Source organism: Quercus robur, chromosome 7, assembly GCF_932294415.1.
Source record: "Quercus robur chromosome 7, dhQueRobu3.1, whole genome shotgun sequence".
In the NCBI taxonomy this organism is placed as follows: Eukaryota; Viridiplantae; Streptophyta; class Magnoliopsida; order Fagales; family Fagaceae; genus Quercus; species Quercus robur.
The window spans coordinates 37,535,015-37,553,544 of NC_065540.1; the positions used below are offsets into that span (position 1 = coordinate 37,535,015).

General features: G+C 32.7%; 1 protein-coding gene across 1 annotated transcript; it reads right to left on the minus strand.

Moving 5' to 3' along the window:
• Positions 1–10,826: 10,826 nt before the first annotated feature.
• Positions 10,827–17,920, minus strand: LOC126693300 (dihydroxy-acid dehydratase, chloroplastic-like). Its single transcript, XM_050389225.1, has 14 exons — positions 17,305–17,920; positions 16,620–16,691; positions 16,034–16,081; positions 14,480–14,634; positions 14,192–14,386; positions 13,995–14,106; positions 13,757–13,826; positions 13,609–13,667; positions 13,317–13,440; positions 13,137–13,207; positions 12,198–12,299; positions 11,589–11,669; positions 11,265–11,423; positions 10,827–11,179 (listed from the first exon to the last, which is right to left on the minus strand). Exons 1-14 carry the CDS (start codon positions 17,836–17,838, stop codon positions 11,129–11,131), a joined length of 1,833 nt encoding a protein of 610 aa, XP_050245182.1. The 5' UTR covers positions 17,839–17,920; the 3' UTR covers positions 10,827–11,128.
• Between the last annotated feature and the right edge of the window lie 610 nt (positions 17,921–18,530).

Consider the following 18,530-nt stretch of genomic DNA (forward strand, 5'->3'; position numbering starts at 1 on the left):
AGTAGACCATATAGTTCCATATACTAGCAGGTCCAAGTCCAACATAATTATAATAAATGTATAATACTAAAATATATAATTTTTTTTTAAGAAAAAAAATTTTTTTTTTAAATAAGAAAGTTTCAACCTATGACGTCCAACACAATTATAATAAATGTATAATATTAGAATATATAATTCTTTTTTTAAGAGAGTTACAACATATATCATCAAACCAAGATACCAATCGGTTTTTGATGTAAGTGAGAATTGAACTTCAGATCTCTTATTCAATCATTAGAGATTTTATCGGTTGAACTAACTGGCAATTATCAAATTGTTTCTATAAAAAGAAAAAGAAAAAGATAATTATTAAATTTTAAATTTAGAAAAAAAGTTTAAAAAAATCATATTATGTTGAACTTTTTCCTACATTGTATGGATTTTTGACTAAACAGCACAATCATAATAAATGCTTAATACTAAAGTTTTTTTTTTTTTTTTTTTTGAGAAAGGTATAATCTTAATAAATTTTTATTAACAATCATCATAATTATTGAATTTCATATTTTAAAAAATAAATATTTTTATTTTATTTTATTTTCATGTGCATGCACCAATTATCAATTAGTTATAAAAAAAAAAATAGTCTCATTGATAATTACCCTTAAAGCATTTATTAATGAACTATTTTGAAAAAAAAATTGATACTACTTTTATGATAATTATTTGTTTATTTATTTATGAAAAGTATTTAAAAGTATTTCTTTTTTTTTTAGAAACAAACGCACACACAAAAGAGAAGAAAATAGGTTCTAACATAAAGGTACATCACAATTCCACTCAAAAATCATGATAATTTTTAATAGAAAGTAGGACAAGTTATACTACACATAACACACTTTCTTAAGTAATGTGGGACAATTACCCGTATATACAAGATAAAGGAAAATGGGTTCAAATACAGAGACATACCAATATTTCTCAAGAAAATGGTAACGAATGCCCTTAAAGTATTGATTAATAATCCATTTAAAAAAAATTATGGGAAATGAAAAGAAAAATAATATTTTAACAATTTTTTCATTTCTTATAAAAATAGTGTCAAAATTTTCTTAAAATTAATTATTAATTAATACTTTAAGTGCATTTATTAACATGACCATGTTTCTTAAACCAATATAGCGGTTAACTTTTTTAAATAAGAATGAGTGACTATAGTGGGCGCGTGCGGTAGTGCGCGTGGGTCAAGTAATTGGAAGGGTTTGGCGGAGCGTGCCCTTGGTTAAAGTGCGGTGTTTTATGTTACAACCCATAGTTATGTCGGAATTTACGAAAACAACATTTTGCATTGATTTGGATAGTCACAGTGTTATCAAATTGTTTGTTTTGTAGTCAGGTTATAAAAGAGTTTTGGTTGGACCAGAAAGAAAGAAAGAGATACGTGGGAATTTTACAGGCTACCTAACACTACAGCTATTAAACTATCTGATGGGTCCAAGGTAACATGCTCATAAGGTTCAGAAATTGCATGGAATTTTGTGGCATGTGGATATAGAGTATAAAGAGAGTAGTAACACAGCCTGTCTCTCTCAATCGGTGTAATTGGTCAATTCTTACAAAGTTTATTCCTTTTACTTTCTTGGAGAATATTAAAATGAGCTGTGATAAACTGATAATCACAAATGGTATATACGAAATAGGCAGCTGAAATTATGTTTTGAAAATACTATAATTTTTAGTAAAAATTGTGAAATTGTGTTTAGTATATACAGCTGTTTATAACTTAGCATGTGCAATAATAATTAGTGTATTAAAATTGATTGTGTCAAAGTCCATCACCAAGATTTATTGTTATTTGAGATTATACATATGATGACAAATGACGTACTTTGCCAAGGAATTGGAGGAAAAAAAATGGTTGTAAGCGCCGTTTGGATCCACGTTTGACGTTTGCGTTTTGCTCCTCTCTCTTTCTTTTTTTTCTTTTTTTTTTTTTTTCTCATGCGTTCAACTTTTAGAGACAAATTTTACTGTTCATGTATTGTTCATCATTGTTCACGTACTGTTCATGCATTTAAAAATATTAAAAAAATGTCTCACGGTACTATTCGCACATTTAAAAATTATTTTGCTACAGTATTTTCAGTTTTTAATTTCAGTAAAAATAAGTTATATCCAAACAGACCCATAGATTGAATAATGTGACAAAATAATTAGTTTACGGTTTGGACTTAGAGCATTAGTATTGGTGGAGGCAAATTGCTAAAATGCTAAATTTACTAATCAAATATGATAAAATGCTCTTGCATCAGTGGAGAAAAAACCACAATTTCTAGCTATTGAGCTGTAGTGCACAGCCATATTTGCAAGTACGTGCACTGTAGCTCAAATGCTAAACAAAAAAATAATATTATATTAGGTTCTCCATTGTGCACAACAATCTTTGTGTTGTTTATATAACTTTATTGTGTTGCATACTAAAATAAAACCACTAATGTTGAATGTTTTATAAAGTGGTATGGTAAAATAGATAAAATAATTTTTTTTTAGAAAATAAATAAAGTAGCTTTTTGTAGTGCCAAATTGCTAAAATTTTGCCACCACCAATGTTAACGCTCTAAGTGGTTGTTGGATTTTGGTGCTTCCTAATCTATTTCCTATCCAATAAAATGCTTTTGGAAAATATGAAAAGATGAAATATGCTTTCTTTGCCAGCTTGCTTCTTCATAGACTCGTATACCTTATTATGAGGAACCAATATGGTTTCCATGACTTTATTAGGAAAACGTTCCTGTCGATGTTGAAAATGTTGGGTAGAGAAACTTTGTAAATGTGAATCATCTCATTCATTATTCATGCATGAGGACAGTGGTAAGAACACCAACTTTGGAAATTAGAAAGTTTTCCAATTCTCAAATCAAGCAACCCCTATACTCTAGAAAAGATAAAAGGATGGCTACCTAAAAAATCATCGGGGTGAATGAACTTAAAACTGTCATATAAAATTATATATGTTTACATTCATCAAGATTTGTTTTGACGTTAACATTTTTTTAAAAATAAATCATTTTTCAAAAAGCATGTTTTAGAAAACTATGTCATTTTCTTATATTTAGTAATGGCCTTAAAAATGAGTTGAAAAACTGTCTCTTGTCTTCTTTTATTTAACTTTGTGTGAAATATAGTTTTTTTTTTTTTAAAAAAAATTTTAGTTCAAACAAATTATATCTCACACCAAGCTAAATAAGGGAAGTTAAAAGATAATTTTCCTTTGACTTTTTATATATATATATATATACTCTAACGCAGAAAAATGTGAAAAAATATCTTCATATAAAGTTTTTCATTGAAACAAATAGAGCGCAAATCATATTGTTAATTTTGTATGAGATAATTAGAATCACAATATGGTTATACAAGTCAGATTACAAGATAAAAATGATTAGGATTCCATCCTTAAAATACTTTCATTTAGAGGTGTTCATCAAACCGCACCAAAACCACCCGCAAAATGGCATAATCGCACTGCATTGCAAGTAATAGTGCAACGCACCACACCCTCTCTATATATTAATATATTTATTTATGTTTAACATTAAATATATTATTAATATATTTAATAACAGTGCAACGCACCGCATCCTCTCTATATAGTAATATATTTATTTATTTTTAACATTAAATATATTATTAATAGTTTAATAACCCTAGTTTTCAAAAAAAAAAAAAAAAGTTTGATAACCCTAGTAAGTGTTGACTAGAAAAGCTAGCCCCTAAAGAAAAACTAGCTCAATAGTTAAAAACTTGGCCCAAGGGAAAAATTAGTTTTGAGCTGGATAGGAAAAACCTAAAATTTGAAAAATATACTAAGTTCAAACCGTTCAAACCGCATTTTATACACCACATCCTATATATGACCACAAAAATAAAATGCAGTGCAATTATAAATTTAGCTAAACTGCACCGTAAAATATGGTGCTAAAAATGACCCAAACTCGCACCAAACGCACCACCCCTACTTTCATTTCATCCGAAAATGAACATGCGCTGGTCAAAGTTGATATCCTCTTTAATTTTACAATTTTTTTTTTTTTAAACTTGTTTTGTGGAAACGGTGTGAAAAGGTAAGCGAAGCGAAGCGTTTTTTCTTATACGTTAGCCTCTTCTAGAATCCAAATCTGACCAAATAAGTGTGACCTTACCAGATTCTCAAAAAAAATAAGTGTGACCTTACCATATCATGGTTAAAAAAAAATAGGTACATCGAAAGGATTAGCAAAGATCAAAGAATATTAGAAGAACGAAAAAAAAAAAAAATATATATATATATATATATATATATACATATAAAGGAGCTTTTGAAACAAGTTAACACAATATAATAATACAAGAGGGCTGTAAAGTTTTTTTTTCTTTGATACTTTCATATACGCAATTGATCATAGAATACAAAGAGAATTTGCATGAAGCATGGATTCCCAGCAATTGGCTAGAGTCCATTTTGCCAATTATGATTTTTACAATTGGATTTCTTTTTCCTTTTTTTTTTTTTCTTATAGCTATTCTTGTCACTAATAAGAAACTTGTAACTAAACCAAAACTTTTCTATTTTTCAACGGAAATATCCAAATTTAAGCTCTCATTTCCGAACTATCCAACTATAGAAAAAAATAATATATATATACTCTTGCGTTGTAATATTTTGACCCGTAAGTCAAGTCAAAATTGGAAATGAAAAGAAAAAAGAAAGTAATCATATTGAGGATAGATTCCTCAATAAAACTTAGACATTTTTCTAACAAAAGTAAGAAAAAATTAGGTACATAATCACTAATTATTAGAATAAGCAACTTAAGCCATAAACTTCCATAAATCAAAAAAAGTTGGCTTCAAGATTAAAAGATTATCATCAATGTTTGTAGAAAAAATTAGGTACATAATCATCAATAAAACTTGGCACCTTCTTGTCAATTTCTTAGCTTAATTAACTTGGGTCCGAAATAAATAAATAAATAAAAGCACGAAAAGGACTTTTCATAGACTCCAGCTGTTCCATTTTCTTTCTTCTTTCTTACACCTTTTTGCAGGCTCCGGAATACATGAAGACAGACAGAACCAATAATACGCTATAAACTGGGTTCAAAAGGCAGTGGTGTTCCTGTAATTATGCTAATCAAGTAATTTTCATATATATATATATATATATATATATATATATATATATTAATTGGAGAACAACCACCCGAATTAGTAATTACATTCAATTGAGTATATACCCACTAATACGAAAAACCATGGTGGTGGTAATGAAAATTCTTACACTTTGTGACCGCGTGATATGTACCCTCCAATCATAAGATAACAGGTGACTCAACTTTGTTATTTTGGGATAACAAGTCGGCTTACGGTAAAACCTTTTTCTTGTGGATTCTATAGTCCAATATATGACTGGCTCCACGATTAAAGGTACCACCTGTTTAATTAGTGCATAAAGTCATTTTTTCTTATTTTTTATTTTTTTGGGTATGATCCAAGTTATTCTCCAACTTAATCAATAGAATGGGCCTCTTCTTAAGATTACTTTTCAAATCATTCTTAACACCATCAATCGTGGAATAACAAAAATGTCTCATCCGTCCAACCTGCTTCATTTCACGCGAGTTTTTCCTTGCTTTAAAGAGATGTTGCCATGAGAACGGATTTTACTTGTTTTATTTTGTCTAGTCACACACCATTCCAAGTGTGGATATATATTTTTAATTAATAAGTTTAGTTCTTTTATATAAAATTTTATTTATTTTTATAAAAAATAAAAAATAAAAAAAACTTATTCCTCTCTCTTGCAAAGTCGGTCCTCTCTTGTTTCTCACATCTCAATCTCATTAATACTAGAGTCACCTTCTAAGAGAAAGCAAAACATCTCCAACCCACCCCACCAATGACCTATATCACTCTCGCTCCAAAGAGGTGACAAGCCAATGATGATGCATCTATGATCCAATCCCATCTTGTAGCTTCACTCTATTGCTATCCCTATCGACGCCTTATAATATAATTTTTCTGCATACAATAAGTGGGATTTGAATTGAAAGAATTAAATAATATCCACAACAAGATTCTTAGTCATAATCTTTTATTTGAAAAAATATGGAAGCTGTCAATTAATTCGTAGGCCATGCATACATAAACGTAGATGAAAGTATAATACTCTATTTTTAAAAAAAAAACCATAACATCATATGTATTATATGTATTATTGACAATCTCAACCATTCATAATATCTCATCCCCTCCCTTATGTGTGCTTGTTTTTCAATAAATTTTTTATTTTTTAAAGCTATTAATATATCTCAAGCCCACATTGATAATTTTAGAGGGCGCGTGACCTTAAGGAAGTAAGGTATCTAATTGAAATGATTGTTGTAATAGATATAATAACGGCAAAAGTGACATAGATAGATAGATGCTTTAGGGTTAAGGATAAAAGATTGTTTAATTAAATCCTCATTATTTATTATAATGAGAGTTGTGGCGGGGGGAACATTTGGTTGGTGATAAAAATAGAAATAACTTAACTTATTGTTCCTAATCATGAGTATCTAACAGTAGGGGGGTTTGCATCCATAATTAGCGCTAGCAATGGTGCGCCCACCCCCCCCAGGAATCCCAGGTTCATACCCAAATGCCCCTAAACCCGCCAAAATTTGTTGCCGCGGGCCCCTGCTTCTCACGTTTTATCAACCCCGTGTGCCCTCTTTTGTTTTGTATCTATGCTGCGACCTTTTTGCTAATCTAGGATTTTTAGGCTGCATATTTTTCACTAATTTTTTTGTCTTTGTCCTAAATAAATTGAACCAAATCACGGGGTTGATATAATAGTTGTTAAGGTCTCATGAGATCTATGAGATCCCGTGTTTGAAATTTCTTAGTTAGTATCTTGAGAATAGGAATTTAAATCGTGATGTTTCCGTTAAAAATATTATAAAATATTAGTTTGGTTATAAGTCTCTTTACATATGAAATCATATGTTAGGTCAATGTCAATTTGAGTTTCAAATTCTCAACCAAATTTCAATTTTGTTCATTTTTTTCAAACTAGTCTTTATGATTATTGACTTATGATAAGTTGATAACATATTAATTACCCTAACTTCTAAAAAATATGACTTTTCATTGAAATTTTCCATTGTTTTAAACAGATATAAGTTGATGCTCCAATTTTTCTTCGTGTAATCTTGTTCCCACTTTTTTGGATCTTCAAAGCATTTGTACTTTTGTAAGATAATTTTGACGAGTCTTGGGAATAATTATAGTATGGTGTAATTACCTAATGGTATAGACTATAGACTATAGAATTGACAAATTGGATATGGCCTATGGACCTATAGATTAGGATTAAGGAATTTGGATTTAGAACTGACCAAAAATCCCCAAGCATGCCCAAATGCCAGCTCAAAGTCTGTGGCAATCTAGAAGTCCCTATCTTCTTTCTTTTTTCTTGATTTAACGTCCTAAAAGCAATTATGGGGTTTAGAGGTCAGTTGGGTCTATAAACCTTTTTCTCCATAACGGGAATGCTTTATCTTATGGTAAAACACATTAGGTGGTGGCAATGTTCAACACAAGCACATGGTAGGGTCCTATGACTCCAACCCCAAGCTGCAATATTTTAGGTCCCAACCCATGAAAATGCAGGTCCCATCCCTATGGTGGTACCGAGTTGCTGGTCCATGATGTACATCTGAAACCCGAGTTTTAGTGAAGTCTCTCATGGCGTAGAGTCGTAGACACCTGATAAATTTTAAACACATATTTGCATCGTATAAGATTCAGTGCACTGGAGTATTGAACCCAAGCAATTTCTTTTCATCATGTAATGGAGCAACCTTGTTCAAGGGATCAAGTCAAGTAATGTCACACTCTGCTAAAAATGTCTGGTAATGTCACATGCACATCTGAGCCTCTAAATACTTCCAATTGAAATATGTACGCAAAAGAAAATATGTATGTACCAATTAATATGTGGCCCCTGGCCGAATTTTTAGCCCCCAATGCATTAAAAGAGAGAAATTGACAATTGTAGCTTATTTTAGTTGTGTGTATAGCTTCGAGAAAATGGGCCCTGAAAGCTGAGTTTGCTGGAAAAGGAAAGCAAATCACACTCTTTACCTCGAGGCGATTAAATGCTTCGAAGGAGGACTGTGTGTCTATCTCCTTGAAGGTTGAACCTTGTTTTATACTTTGATTTACTTTATACTCTTTGTTGTTTACTATTATTCAAGGTGCTTTAGCTTTGAGAAACTATAATGGGGTAACGCCAAATCAAAAGTAATGGGTTCTAAACTGTTGGTCCATCTTGATGTTTTTTTTTTTTGAGAACCCGGACCATGAGGTCCAGGGAAGAAAACTTTTATTAAGGAAATGAAAAGATGTGGGAGTTTTGTTATGTTAATGGAGAGTTTCCAATATTTAATTCTAGAAGCTCCCACCATCAGTCTTTTTTTCTTTTGATAAACACCATCATAGTCTTTATATAAATAAATGTGATATTATATAATATCTATTAATTTTGAGTAAGACCTATGAACCTATATTCCAACATCATTTTTGCACACGCTATAACAAGGCCAAACTCAAAAGAAGCCCAAATTATGTGGACTCTTAAGAGGGACAAGGTCCAAACTAAGACATTTGCCAACAAGGCCTAAGTATCAAAAGGCGAAATATAAGCAGATACCCATGGTGGGCTAAGCCTATGAATCCAAAGCCGCAGGTCCAATAAAACTTGGGGAAGCCAATCCTGGTCATGCCACAGGAAAAATACTCATTGGGAGGTCTAATTAGCAACCCAAGTGTGCAAAGGGACCTAAACATTGAATCCTAGGAGATACAGTTTGGTAGTGAAGGGAGGAGAAATTTGAAGAGGTGGTATTCTGCCACACCTTTCGAGTGTTGTGTTTGCATGCACACCAAAAGTAGTAGCATTCAATGGTGAAGTATTTCAAATTAAAATAATAGCAAAGTAACTGCATTCAACAGTGAAGTGATGGTGAAATAACTTATATTCAGCATTTTAAAACAATTGCAAATTCGGAGATAGAGAACAACTAACTTATCATGAATCTAGTGATAAATGATATAGTTAGGGATTTTTTTTATTATGTGATTGATTATAGGTTTTTAACATATTTTAGGATAAAACCATAAAATTTGAAAAATAATTGACTTTATCTAAGTACCAAGATTTGTAATAACTGAGATGTTAACTTGCAACCACTCAACTAGGGTTTGGTAATTAGTTTGTATTAGCTTCTGTTTGATTTCTGAACCTGATCTCTTAAACAAATTCAAATATTTTTCAGAAAAATTCATAATCCATCAAAAATAATTCATATAAGTAATGTTATTTTCATTTAGGCCTTTAATTTCTAGTATTAGGTTCTTGACATTGGGTAACGTAAGATAATGGCAAAAGTGAAATAAAAATCGATTCTCATGCATTATAAATATGTCATATATACAATGTAGAATAGGATCATGTATTCATCTCACATAAAATGATGAAAATCAGTAATCATGAAACAAAATCGGTACATGTGCAACATGGGTTACATGAAATAATTGTTCTAAAAGGTTTTCACATGTTTTTTTCATTATATATAATAATTTATATTTAAAACTGCCATGTATCATATAGAATTAACATTTAAGCTTGCATTTTGGTATTTTCACATAATCAGCATTATAGCTATCCTCATACCCTTTATGTTTAGATAGTTTGTTTACTAAAATTATGGTTAGCTTACCATTTGTTTCAACAATGGTTGTGAATTTCGTTATGTTTTGCTTTAGGATTATAATTTTTATTATTATTGTTAATTATAATTTCACACCATATTTTTATGTTCTCTTTTATGGGTGTATGTAAATTAATTGAATAAAATTGTTTGGATTGACCGTTGTAGCCTTTGAAAAATATAGATTAGGTGACATATCATGTAACTATTCCTTTATAATTTTATTTAGTTAGATTGTAACTAGGATCATAACAATTTAATTTATATTTCTTTCTTTGGATATAATGCCACATGTTTTCATTTTTGGACCAATATAGTTTATCTTTAATTTAATAAACCTCATATTTTCTTATGAAAAATTAAGTGATACCTTCTTGCAAGTCCCTTAATGTAGGAATATTTATCCACAATTGATATTCCATGAGATTTGTTACCAAGAAGAAGAAGGCCGAATATATATATATATATATATATATATATATATTTTTTTTTTTTTTTTTTTTTGAGAAAGGAATAATTTTTGTTTGCTTAGGATGCAATTCTCACAAGAGTAGGTCTTGAAGTCTAAAAGTCCCTAATCACCAATCAAATATCAAATTTCCAACAAATTCAAGCACATCTTGCCTATCACCATCCCTCCTAAACCTCATCATCACCCCTCTCCTCACCATTCAGTGGCATTCTTCCCAATCTCTATTAGATTTAGTGGAGATCTAATTTTCTTGTGAAAAATTAAAAGACAAGTTTGGAATAGGTAGAAAATGTGAATTGCATCTATGTGTTCCGCCTGGTGCCAAGGAACTTACCATATCACTTGTCGAATTTTGTTAATAAAAATATGTTTCAACTTCCAAGGATTTTCATGAGCCAATGATTTCCATCTCAATTGACCAATGAAATTGTGCCAACCTGATTTTTTTTTTTTTTTTTGTTGGGGGGCCAGATCTAGCTTGTGTTGGGAAGGGGATGGTATCTCTTGCTCCCGGCATATGGAGGAAAAAAAAAAAACCAGAAATGGTAGAGCAGTGAAGGAAGAGAAAAACAAAATTCACAAAGCAATGAAATTGATCAGCTTCAAAGCAAGTGAATACAAAATCCATACTTAGGGGAAAAAACCATAAACGCAATAAGCAAAAACCACACAAAAATAAAACTCCTCAACTGCCCGGAAAAAGGGGGAGAATAACTAGTTCTCAAGACAATTAAAAAACACAATGAAATTGACAACCTAGAGCTAGATAGATACCCTAAAGAAGCCGCAATATGGTACCTGATGCAGTTTTATGGCACCGTACTAATTCAAGCTTGCTGTGCACACTCTATATGGCATCGATCATATGTCCTCTCTACTACTCATCAGTCACACATCCCCTTGAAGCTGGCTGTACATTCTTGATGTACTGGAAAGAAACAATATGTTATTTCTTTAAAATATGCAACAAGAAGTCACAAAAATATGGATGTCAATGCAGAAATCTCTTATACCTTGTAGAGAACTCCACTCTTGGCCTTGTAAGCAGGCGGAGTCCATTGCTTTCTTCGCCTCTCCATCTCCTCATCTGTTATCTGAACATCTATTCTCCTATTCTGAACATCAACGTTGATGATGTCTCCATTTTCAATTAAACCAATTGGACCACCTTCCTGTAAACAATTCGCAATGAATTCTAGTATTGTAGGTCATCCTTTTTCTTTTTTAAAGAAGAAAAATTGTTGGTTTTTATTTCCTCAAAAAGGGAAAAAAAAAATTGAACTCTGTTATTTATTTTCTGTTGTTATCTTTCTAGTATGAATAAAAAGATAGTGCACCTGTGCTTCAGGGCATATGTGGCCAACAACAAATCCATGTGAACCTCCTGAAAACCTACCATCCGTCAACAAAGCAACATCCTGTAGCATTCAAAAGCAGAATCCAAAGAAACATCATTCTCAGGAGACAACACTTATCTCAAGTTGCATAATTTATAAAATGATCATAACAACAGATGAGAGAGAAGGTTATATTTATATCTAAAAGTAACGAATTCATAGGGATTGAAGCAGATTCAGGACCTTGAAGTCACTTTATTGATTAAGATCACTATAATTCGAACACAACAAAGTAATGTTTATTTTAAGAAGTCTCACGATCTGGAAAAGTTTAGGCTAATGATTTGACACAGTTTATGACAAGAACTGAAGAACAGAATAAGCCAGGGACAGTTTTCCCCCAAATGATGATCATCCAAGTGCATTTTTATCACATGGCCTATTAAGTCATTTGAACAAGGCACATGACTATTAAGCAAGTGATGTGATTAAAAACATACACGAATCGTTATTTGAGTTGCTACGTATTAGTTTGGAGGAATGCTCCTCCTAACTGTTTGGAGGAAAATTCGGTCCATAAGGCAAAACTGAGATTTAATAAAACCATACCTTCCCAAGACCTGCTCCCATTATTGCACTTGTTGGTGTTAGCATTTCAAGCATGCCCGGTCCCCCCTTAGGCCCCTCTCCTCTAATAACAACTACCTTTCCCTGGAATATGACAAACATAAACAATAAATTAGGTATCCCATCATGACATCTGAGTTCCAACTTCCATGGTAACATCTTGTTACTGCACAAATGAAAAACCAGAACAGATAATCCTAGAAAGTCCATGAAGAATGCAGCTAACTTATATTTGGATGTAATGGACAATCGCCAATAAGTTAACTGCAGAATAAATAATAGTATCACAGGAAAAAGCATCACATGTGGTGCAATTAAATAATTTTCAAAATTTGCAGAATGTAGATGAGCAAAACCTAGGACCCAAATGATTAAATGAATAATAATATTAGTCCTTTGGGCATAATAAGCCTTTAGCAGATGTCTAAAATTCAGACAATTCAAGAGAACTTTAATATACTTATCACTTTAATGGATATCCTTACGCAAAAGATCAGTTGGGAGAATCATATTTCTGGGAGAACAGTGCTCAGCTATGATGCTCTTTTTTCACTAAGAAACAAGCCTAATAATCCAAGTCTTTTCTTTCTTTTTTTAGTTAAGTCATGTCATTGAAAATATACAAAAGGTGGTGCAACTCATGTATACAAGAAGGTTTTTTTCCCCCCCTCTTTCCTCTTACTTTTGATAAAAGGGGCAAAAATTTTCATAACCAAGTTAACTATGAGGTATAACAGAGACCCAGTTTTCTCCAAACCTTTGCATTCAATCAAGTAACTTTGGTTTCTGACCTTTTTTTATTGGTATGTTATATGTGTACCCCGTGGACCTTAAAGCCACGATCTTACCCTCCACCTTGCTCTTGCAAGGGAATCAGGTGCCATTTGAGCATTATACAACAATATTGACCAGAACACATACCTTAAAACTCAAAGGATCCTTTGAGATAGCTGCGATCATAGATTCCTCTCCTTCAAAGATAAGAGCAGGGCCTGGAGAGCATTTTTGTGATAAATATTTTTGCACACCAAACAGTAAACTTGAATTATATAACATACAACTTCAAGAATAACAGACCAAAAGTAGAACATAAAATAATACCAGAGAAATAAAGCCCCTCTTTTCCAGTGATTTTTGCTACGGAACCATCTGGTGCAAGATTTCCATATAATATTTGGATATGGCCTGTTTTCTTTATGGGGTTTTCCACAGGTCTTATTATATCCTGCATAAAAAAATATATAAAAAATAAATAAAAAAGAAAAGCAAAGGAATAACAGCATAAAATGTTTTTCTTCAAAATTCAAATGCATTTCATTTATCAATAGTAAAAGCAACAAGTCATTGCAATCATTAGCTCTCATAAATAAATAAAATATCAAAGCCATCAAACCTGCCCTGTGGCCAAGGGAGGGAAACTTGCTGCATTTTCAGCCAGAGTCTTCCCAGTAACTAGAAAAAGAAAATAACTTTATGTTAATAATAAGATCACTACAACAAAGTAAATATTCTCATGACTGCAAAAACCCAAATATATGTACCAGTCAGACAATCCCCATCTAAAAATCCAAGCTCCAAAAGGTAGCGAATGACTCCAGGTGTTCCTCCAATCTATCAATACAATCATTAAACCAAACATAGATAAACTAATTAAACCAAAACGTATATTAAAAAAAAATTATCCACACAAAAAACCAAAAAAGAAGAAGTGTCTTCTGCCATCTTTAATAGAAGCAGTGAATTAAAAGCACAAGACAAGATATTTTTTGAAAAGCCAACCTTGTGTACATCCTCCATGACATATTTTCCACTAGGCTTAAGATCTGCAAGAAATGGAACCTCATCGCTGACCTTCTGAAAATCATCAAGAGTTAAGTCCAGACCAACAGACCTGCCAAGAATATTGCCATGAGAAACTTCAATGTCATGCAATCAATAGTATGCACTGGAAAGTTGGTACCAAAGACTCTCCTCACCTTGCAATAGCAATCAAGTGTAAAACAGCATTTGTAGAGCCACCTAGTGCCATGACAATAACCATTGCATTACGTAAGGATTTTGGAGTGATAATATCTCGTGGTTTCAAGTCCATTTTTAGTAATTCCAAAAGGTATTTTCCAGCTAAACGGCATTCATCCAACTTCAATGGATCTTCAGCAGGTGTCGAAGAGCTTTCAGGGGAAAATAAATAAATAAATAAGAAGATAAGAACAACTATGCTAACTGATGCCAATTCAAGTGATCAGGCAGAGACAAATTTCCACCTGTAAGGAATAGACATCCCCATAGCTTCAATAGCAGAGGCCATGGTATTGGCTGTATACATACCACCGCAAGCACCTGCCCCAGGGCAGGAGTTACGGATTACATTCTTCCTCTGCTCTTCAGTTATGGATCCACTTACATATTCTCCATAGCACTACAGAAATTAAGATGAGAAATGAACAAGTTGCATTATTTGGATAACAGAAGAACGAGTTACAGCCTTTACATGTCACATGTTATTTTTATTTTTCATAAGCTATGGCTATACATATCCGCACAATCACAAAGTACAAATGGATATACGTATTTAACAAATTAATTAAATGACCTCAAAATCTGATCAAATAGTGCATAAAGCTACTTAAGCCATCAATATTTAATTATTAAGTTGTAGATTTCCAAAGAAGCTTTTGATAATGGAGCAGCATATGTCATGCATTACAAAGGCACCTTTCTAAGCATGGACATGTATATCACACATATACACCCAGTCCACCACAGCTACATGAGTTACAGTCCCTCCCTCCCAATGCAATAACAGTCAGTGATTTGTATCTCTTATAAGATTTTGCATTGAGTTTAGAACTGAAGGTACAAAAATATGATTCCAAGTTCCCAACATACCACATTCACATTGCTAAAGTCAAACATTATATCTCCTATCAACTATTTCACAACCCATATGTTGTCATAACATAACCTATGAAGTGTAAATGCAAAAGCAAGCAGTTCCATAAACTGAATTATTTTTATTTATTCTAATTATTCATTTTTTAAAATTTTTTAGACTAAGTTTCCATATAACTTATCATGCAAGAAGCCACTCCTATACCTAATGTAATGAAACATCAAATGTAACATGGGAAAGACACATCAAGCTAAATGCCCAGCCCTATTTTCCATGTCTATTTCTTTCTATTATACATCTGCATAGCTTGAATATACGCAATCTTAATATATTATCTTTAGATGTTAAAGAAGTGCTTACAACACAGTTCAGTACTAGTTTGTACAGGTGCAGTGCCTTTTTCACAAAACAAAATGAAAAAGGACTATTACATTTTGGTGCATTTCTCCGACTCACTTAACTAGTTGTGGAAACAGGATTGTGACTCACAAAATCCTACAGAATGTAGCATAAAAGTAGCATTTCCTCTACTGAAGTTTTGCGAACTTAATTGCCCTAAGCTGGGCTGACAATTGGCAACTATCAGATTACACTAGAGAATCCAAAAAAGGTCAAACCTGTCCCTTCATATGGCTAAAGTTATAATACCCAGATTAATCAACACAATAAAATAAATTACGTTTATGTTTCAAAATACTGTGCAGACAAAAGAATAAAACATTCCGGTTATCTATTGGACCTAAAGAGAAAATTTTAACACTCTTAGCTGCTTCAACTCGAGACAAAAAAGGCTTCACACAAGAGGCAGAATAAGAAGAATAAATAATGGTAAAAAAAGAAAAAAAATAAAATTAATGTCTGTGTTATACACATCATTGAACCATTTATAACTTGAACCTAGAAACCTGAAAATTAGCGTGCTTACCTGAAATGCAGACACTATATCATAAGTATTGCCTTGAAAATGACCAGGCTGCAATAGAAACAATCAAAGGAAGATACTTTATTAGCAACTTAAAATCCATCCACTCTCCAACCAGCTACAATTTGAATAAGGATAAATGAACAAAAAGGTCAAACATTTCTAGTAAATAGTTAACAATAACAGAAACTATGTGATCAAGTATACAGTATATGATCATCATATCTCATTCATTAAAACACTAATACAGAAACAGACAAATCTTAAACATTTCCCATCAAGTGTATTCTTTTCTATGTTTTATTAGTAGAATTCCCATTTATGCTCAAAGATAATTGATACTTCTACTTGATTATTAAGTAGTCAAAAGTGAACCCCAAGGGGTCGGTCTAATGGTTCCCAAGGCCTCATGACATCTGTGAGGTCTTGATTTCAAAATTCCTAACCAGCATATTGGGGCCACCCCCAAGCAATTCTTCCCTGTAATTAACTGGTACAAACTCGGGAGAATAGTCATTTGCTCCCAAAAAAAAAACTGCACACCAATATTAGCAAAATCAAAAAAATTGTGAAAAGTGAAGTCCCAAACCTTGATAGTTCCACCATAAACCATGATACTTGGTCGATTAAGCCGACCCATTGCCATAATTGTACCAGGCATCTGCAAAAAAAAAAAAAAAAAATTACATTAAAAATGTAAAATGAGACAAGAAACAACTAATCCAGTCCATGCCCAACAAGCCTTCAATTTAGTCCCTTGACAATTTAGTTTCTCACTTCATCAAATCGAGTCAATTTGATCATTTTGTCCAAATATATTAGCAAATGAATACAGTTAAATTTTTTTTCTTTTAGAATAATAATCATCAAACAAAAAGATATATTAAATGACACGTCTCATGAATGTTACAGGCAAAATATTAATATAAAAAAAATAAATAAATAAAAAAGATGCTAAGTCTACAATATTTTTACAACAAATCACATATGATTAGTTGTTATTGGTTCAAATTTCAAACTAACGCTAAGATTACTTTTTTGCTTCAATAATAACAACTAGTAATAACTTGCTACTTAGGATTTGTTGTAAAAATATTGTAAACATATCATTTCTCTTCAAAAAAAATGTTTAGACTGCATTATTTGCTAACAGACAAAAATAAAAATTGAACTAAATTTGACGATTGAAATAAAAGTTAAAGGATAAAATTGAATTCTAACTTAATAATGCAATAATGTTAGAAGAAATGCGATTAGTGAAGTTTGAAACTCACGTTCTTGTCACAACCAGGAATGGAGATATTGGCATCGTACCACTGTGCACTCATCACAGTCTCAATACTATCAGCAATGAGGTCTCTGGACTGAAGGCTAAACGACATGCCTCTGGTCCCCATGGAGATACCATCACTGACACCAATGGTGTTGAACCTGAAAGGTACCAACCCAACTTGTCGTACACCTTCTTTGACAGCTTCGGAGAGTTTAAGGAGATGCATGTTACAAGTGTTACCCTCGTACCACACGGAGGAGATACCCACTTGAGGTTTGGACAGGTCCTCTTCGGAGAGACCCACGCCTAAGAGCATGGCTTGGGACGCACCTTGGGACTTGGGTTCTGTGATGCGACCACTGTACTTGTTCAGCTTCATAGTCTTCTTCACCTCCTGATCCAGCTGCTGCTGTTGGGTTAAGGTGGCTCGGATGGTGAAGAGTCTTCTATGGTGGTTGTGGGGGACATTTTTGGTGGTGGGTCTGGGGATGAGGAAGGCGGCGCGTGGGGTTTGGGGTTTGAGTGTGGCCTGCATTGTGGGCGAGTGGAGTTGGGGGTTTAGGGAGGGGATTAGGGTGTTTGAAGAGGCGTGCGGGGTTTTGATTCGTTTTGTTTTGTTTGTTTGACTGTGTTTTATATATGAGGGGGAAATGGAACTGTTGAAGAAGCTTCTTTTTTTCTTTTTTTTCTTTTTTTTTTTCGTGAAAATGTATTATGAGATTTAAAAAGGTATATCTAAAAAGTAGAAAGTGGGTAAAAAAAAAAAAAAATGAATGTTATGTTCACAATATTTTCATAACAAATTCTAAGTGATAGGTTATTATTAGTTGTTATTATTGGAAAAAAAAAAAAAGTAACCCCAGTGATAAGTTCAAATTTGAACTAATAACAATTAATACAAGGACGGGAACGAGGTGGAATCTACGTCGAAGGGGCTGGTGGACAACCCAGGGAGGGTGGTGACGACGGATGTCTTGCATAGTCCACATGGGTTTGGTGACGTGGCAACAGGTAGGGCAGAGGTGTATACATCAGAGGGGCCAGAAAGGTACGGAGAACTAAATATCCCGTGCAATCCGCAAGGTCCAGGATTTGAGGCGCAGTTGAAGGAAATTGATGACGCCATATTTGGGGATGGTTTAAAACAGGAAACAAGCACAAAACGAGTGGCGGGAGAGAAGGAAGCGGTGTTGGGGTTGCACCAGCTGGAAAGTACAAATGTAAGTC

Excerpts from the sequence above, each read along its gene's own strand:
- LOC126693300 (XM_050389225.1), bottom strand. The coding sequence starts at position 17,838 with ATGCAGGCCACACTCAAACCCCAAACCCCACGCGCCGCCTTCCTCATC. Across the intron at positions 14,387-14,479 it reads GGGATGTCTATTCCTTACAG|CTCTTCGACACCTGCTGAAG; the intron begins GTGGAAATTTGT and ends TTCCCCTGAAAG. Across the intron at positions 11,180-11,264 it reads AGAGTGGAGTTCTCTACAAG|TACATCAAGAATGTACAGCC; the intron begins GTATAAGAGATT and ends GTTTCTTTCCAG.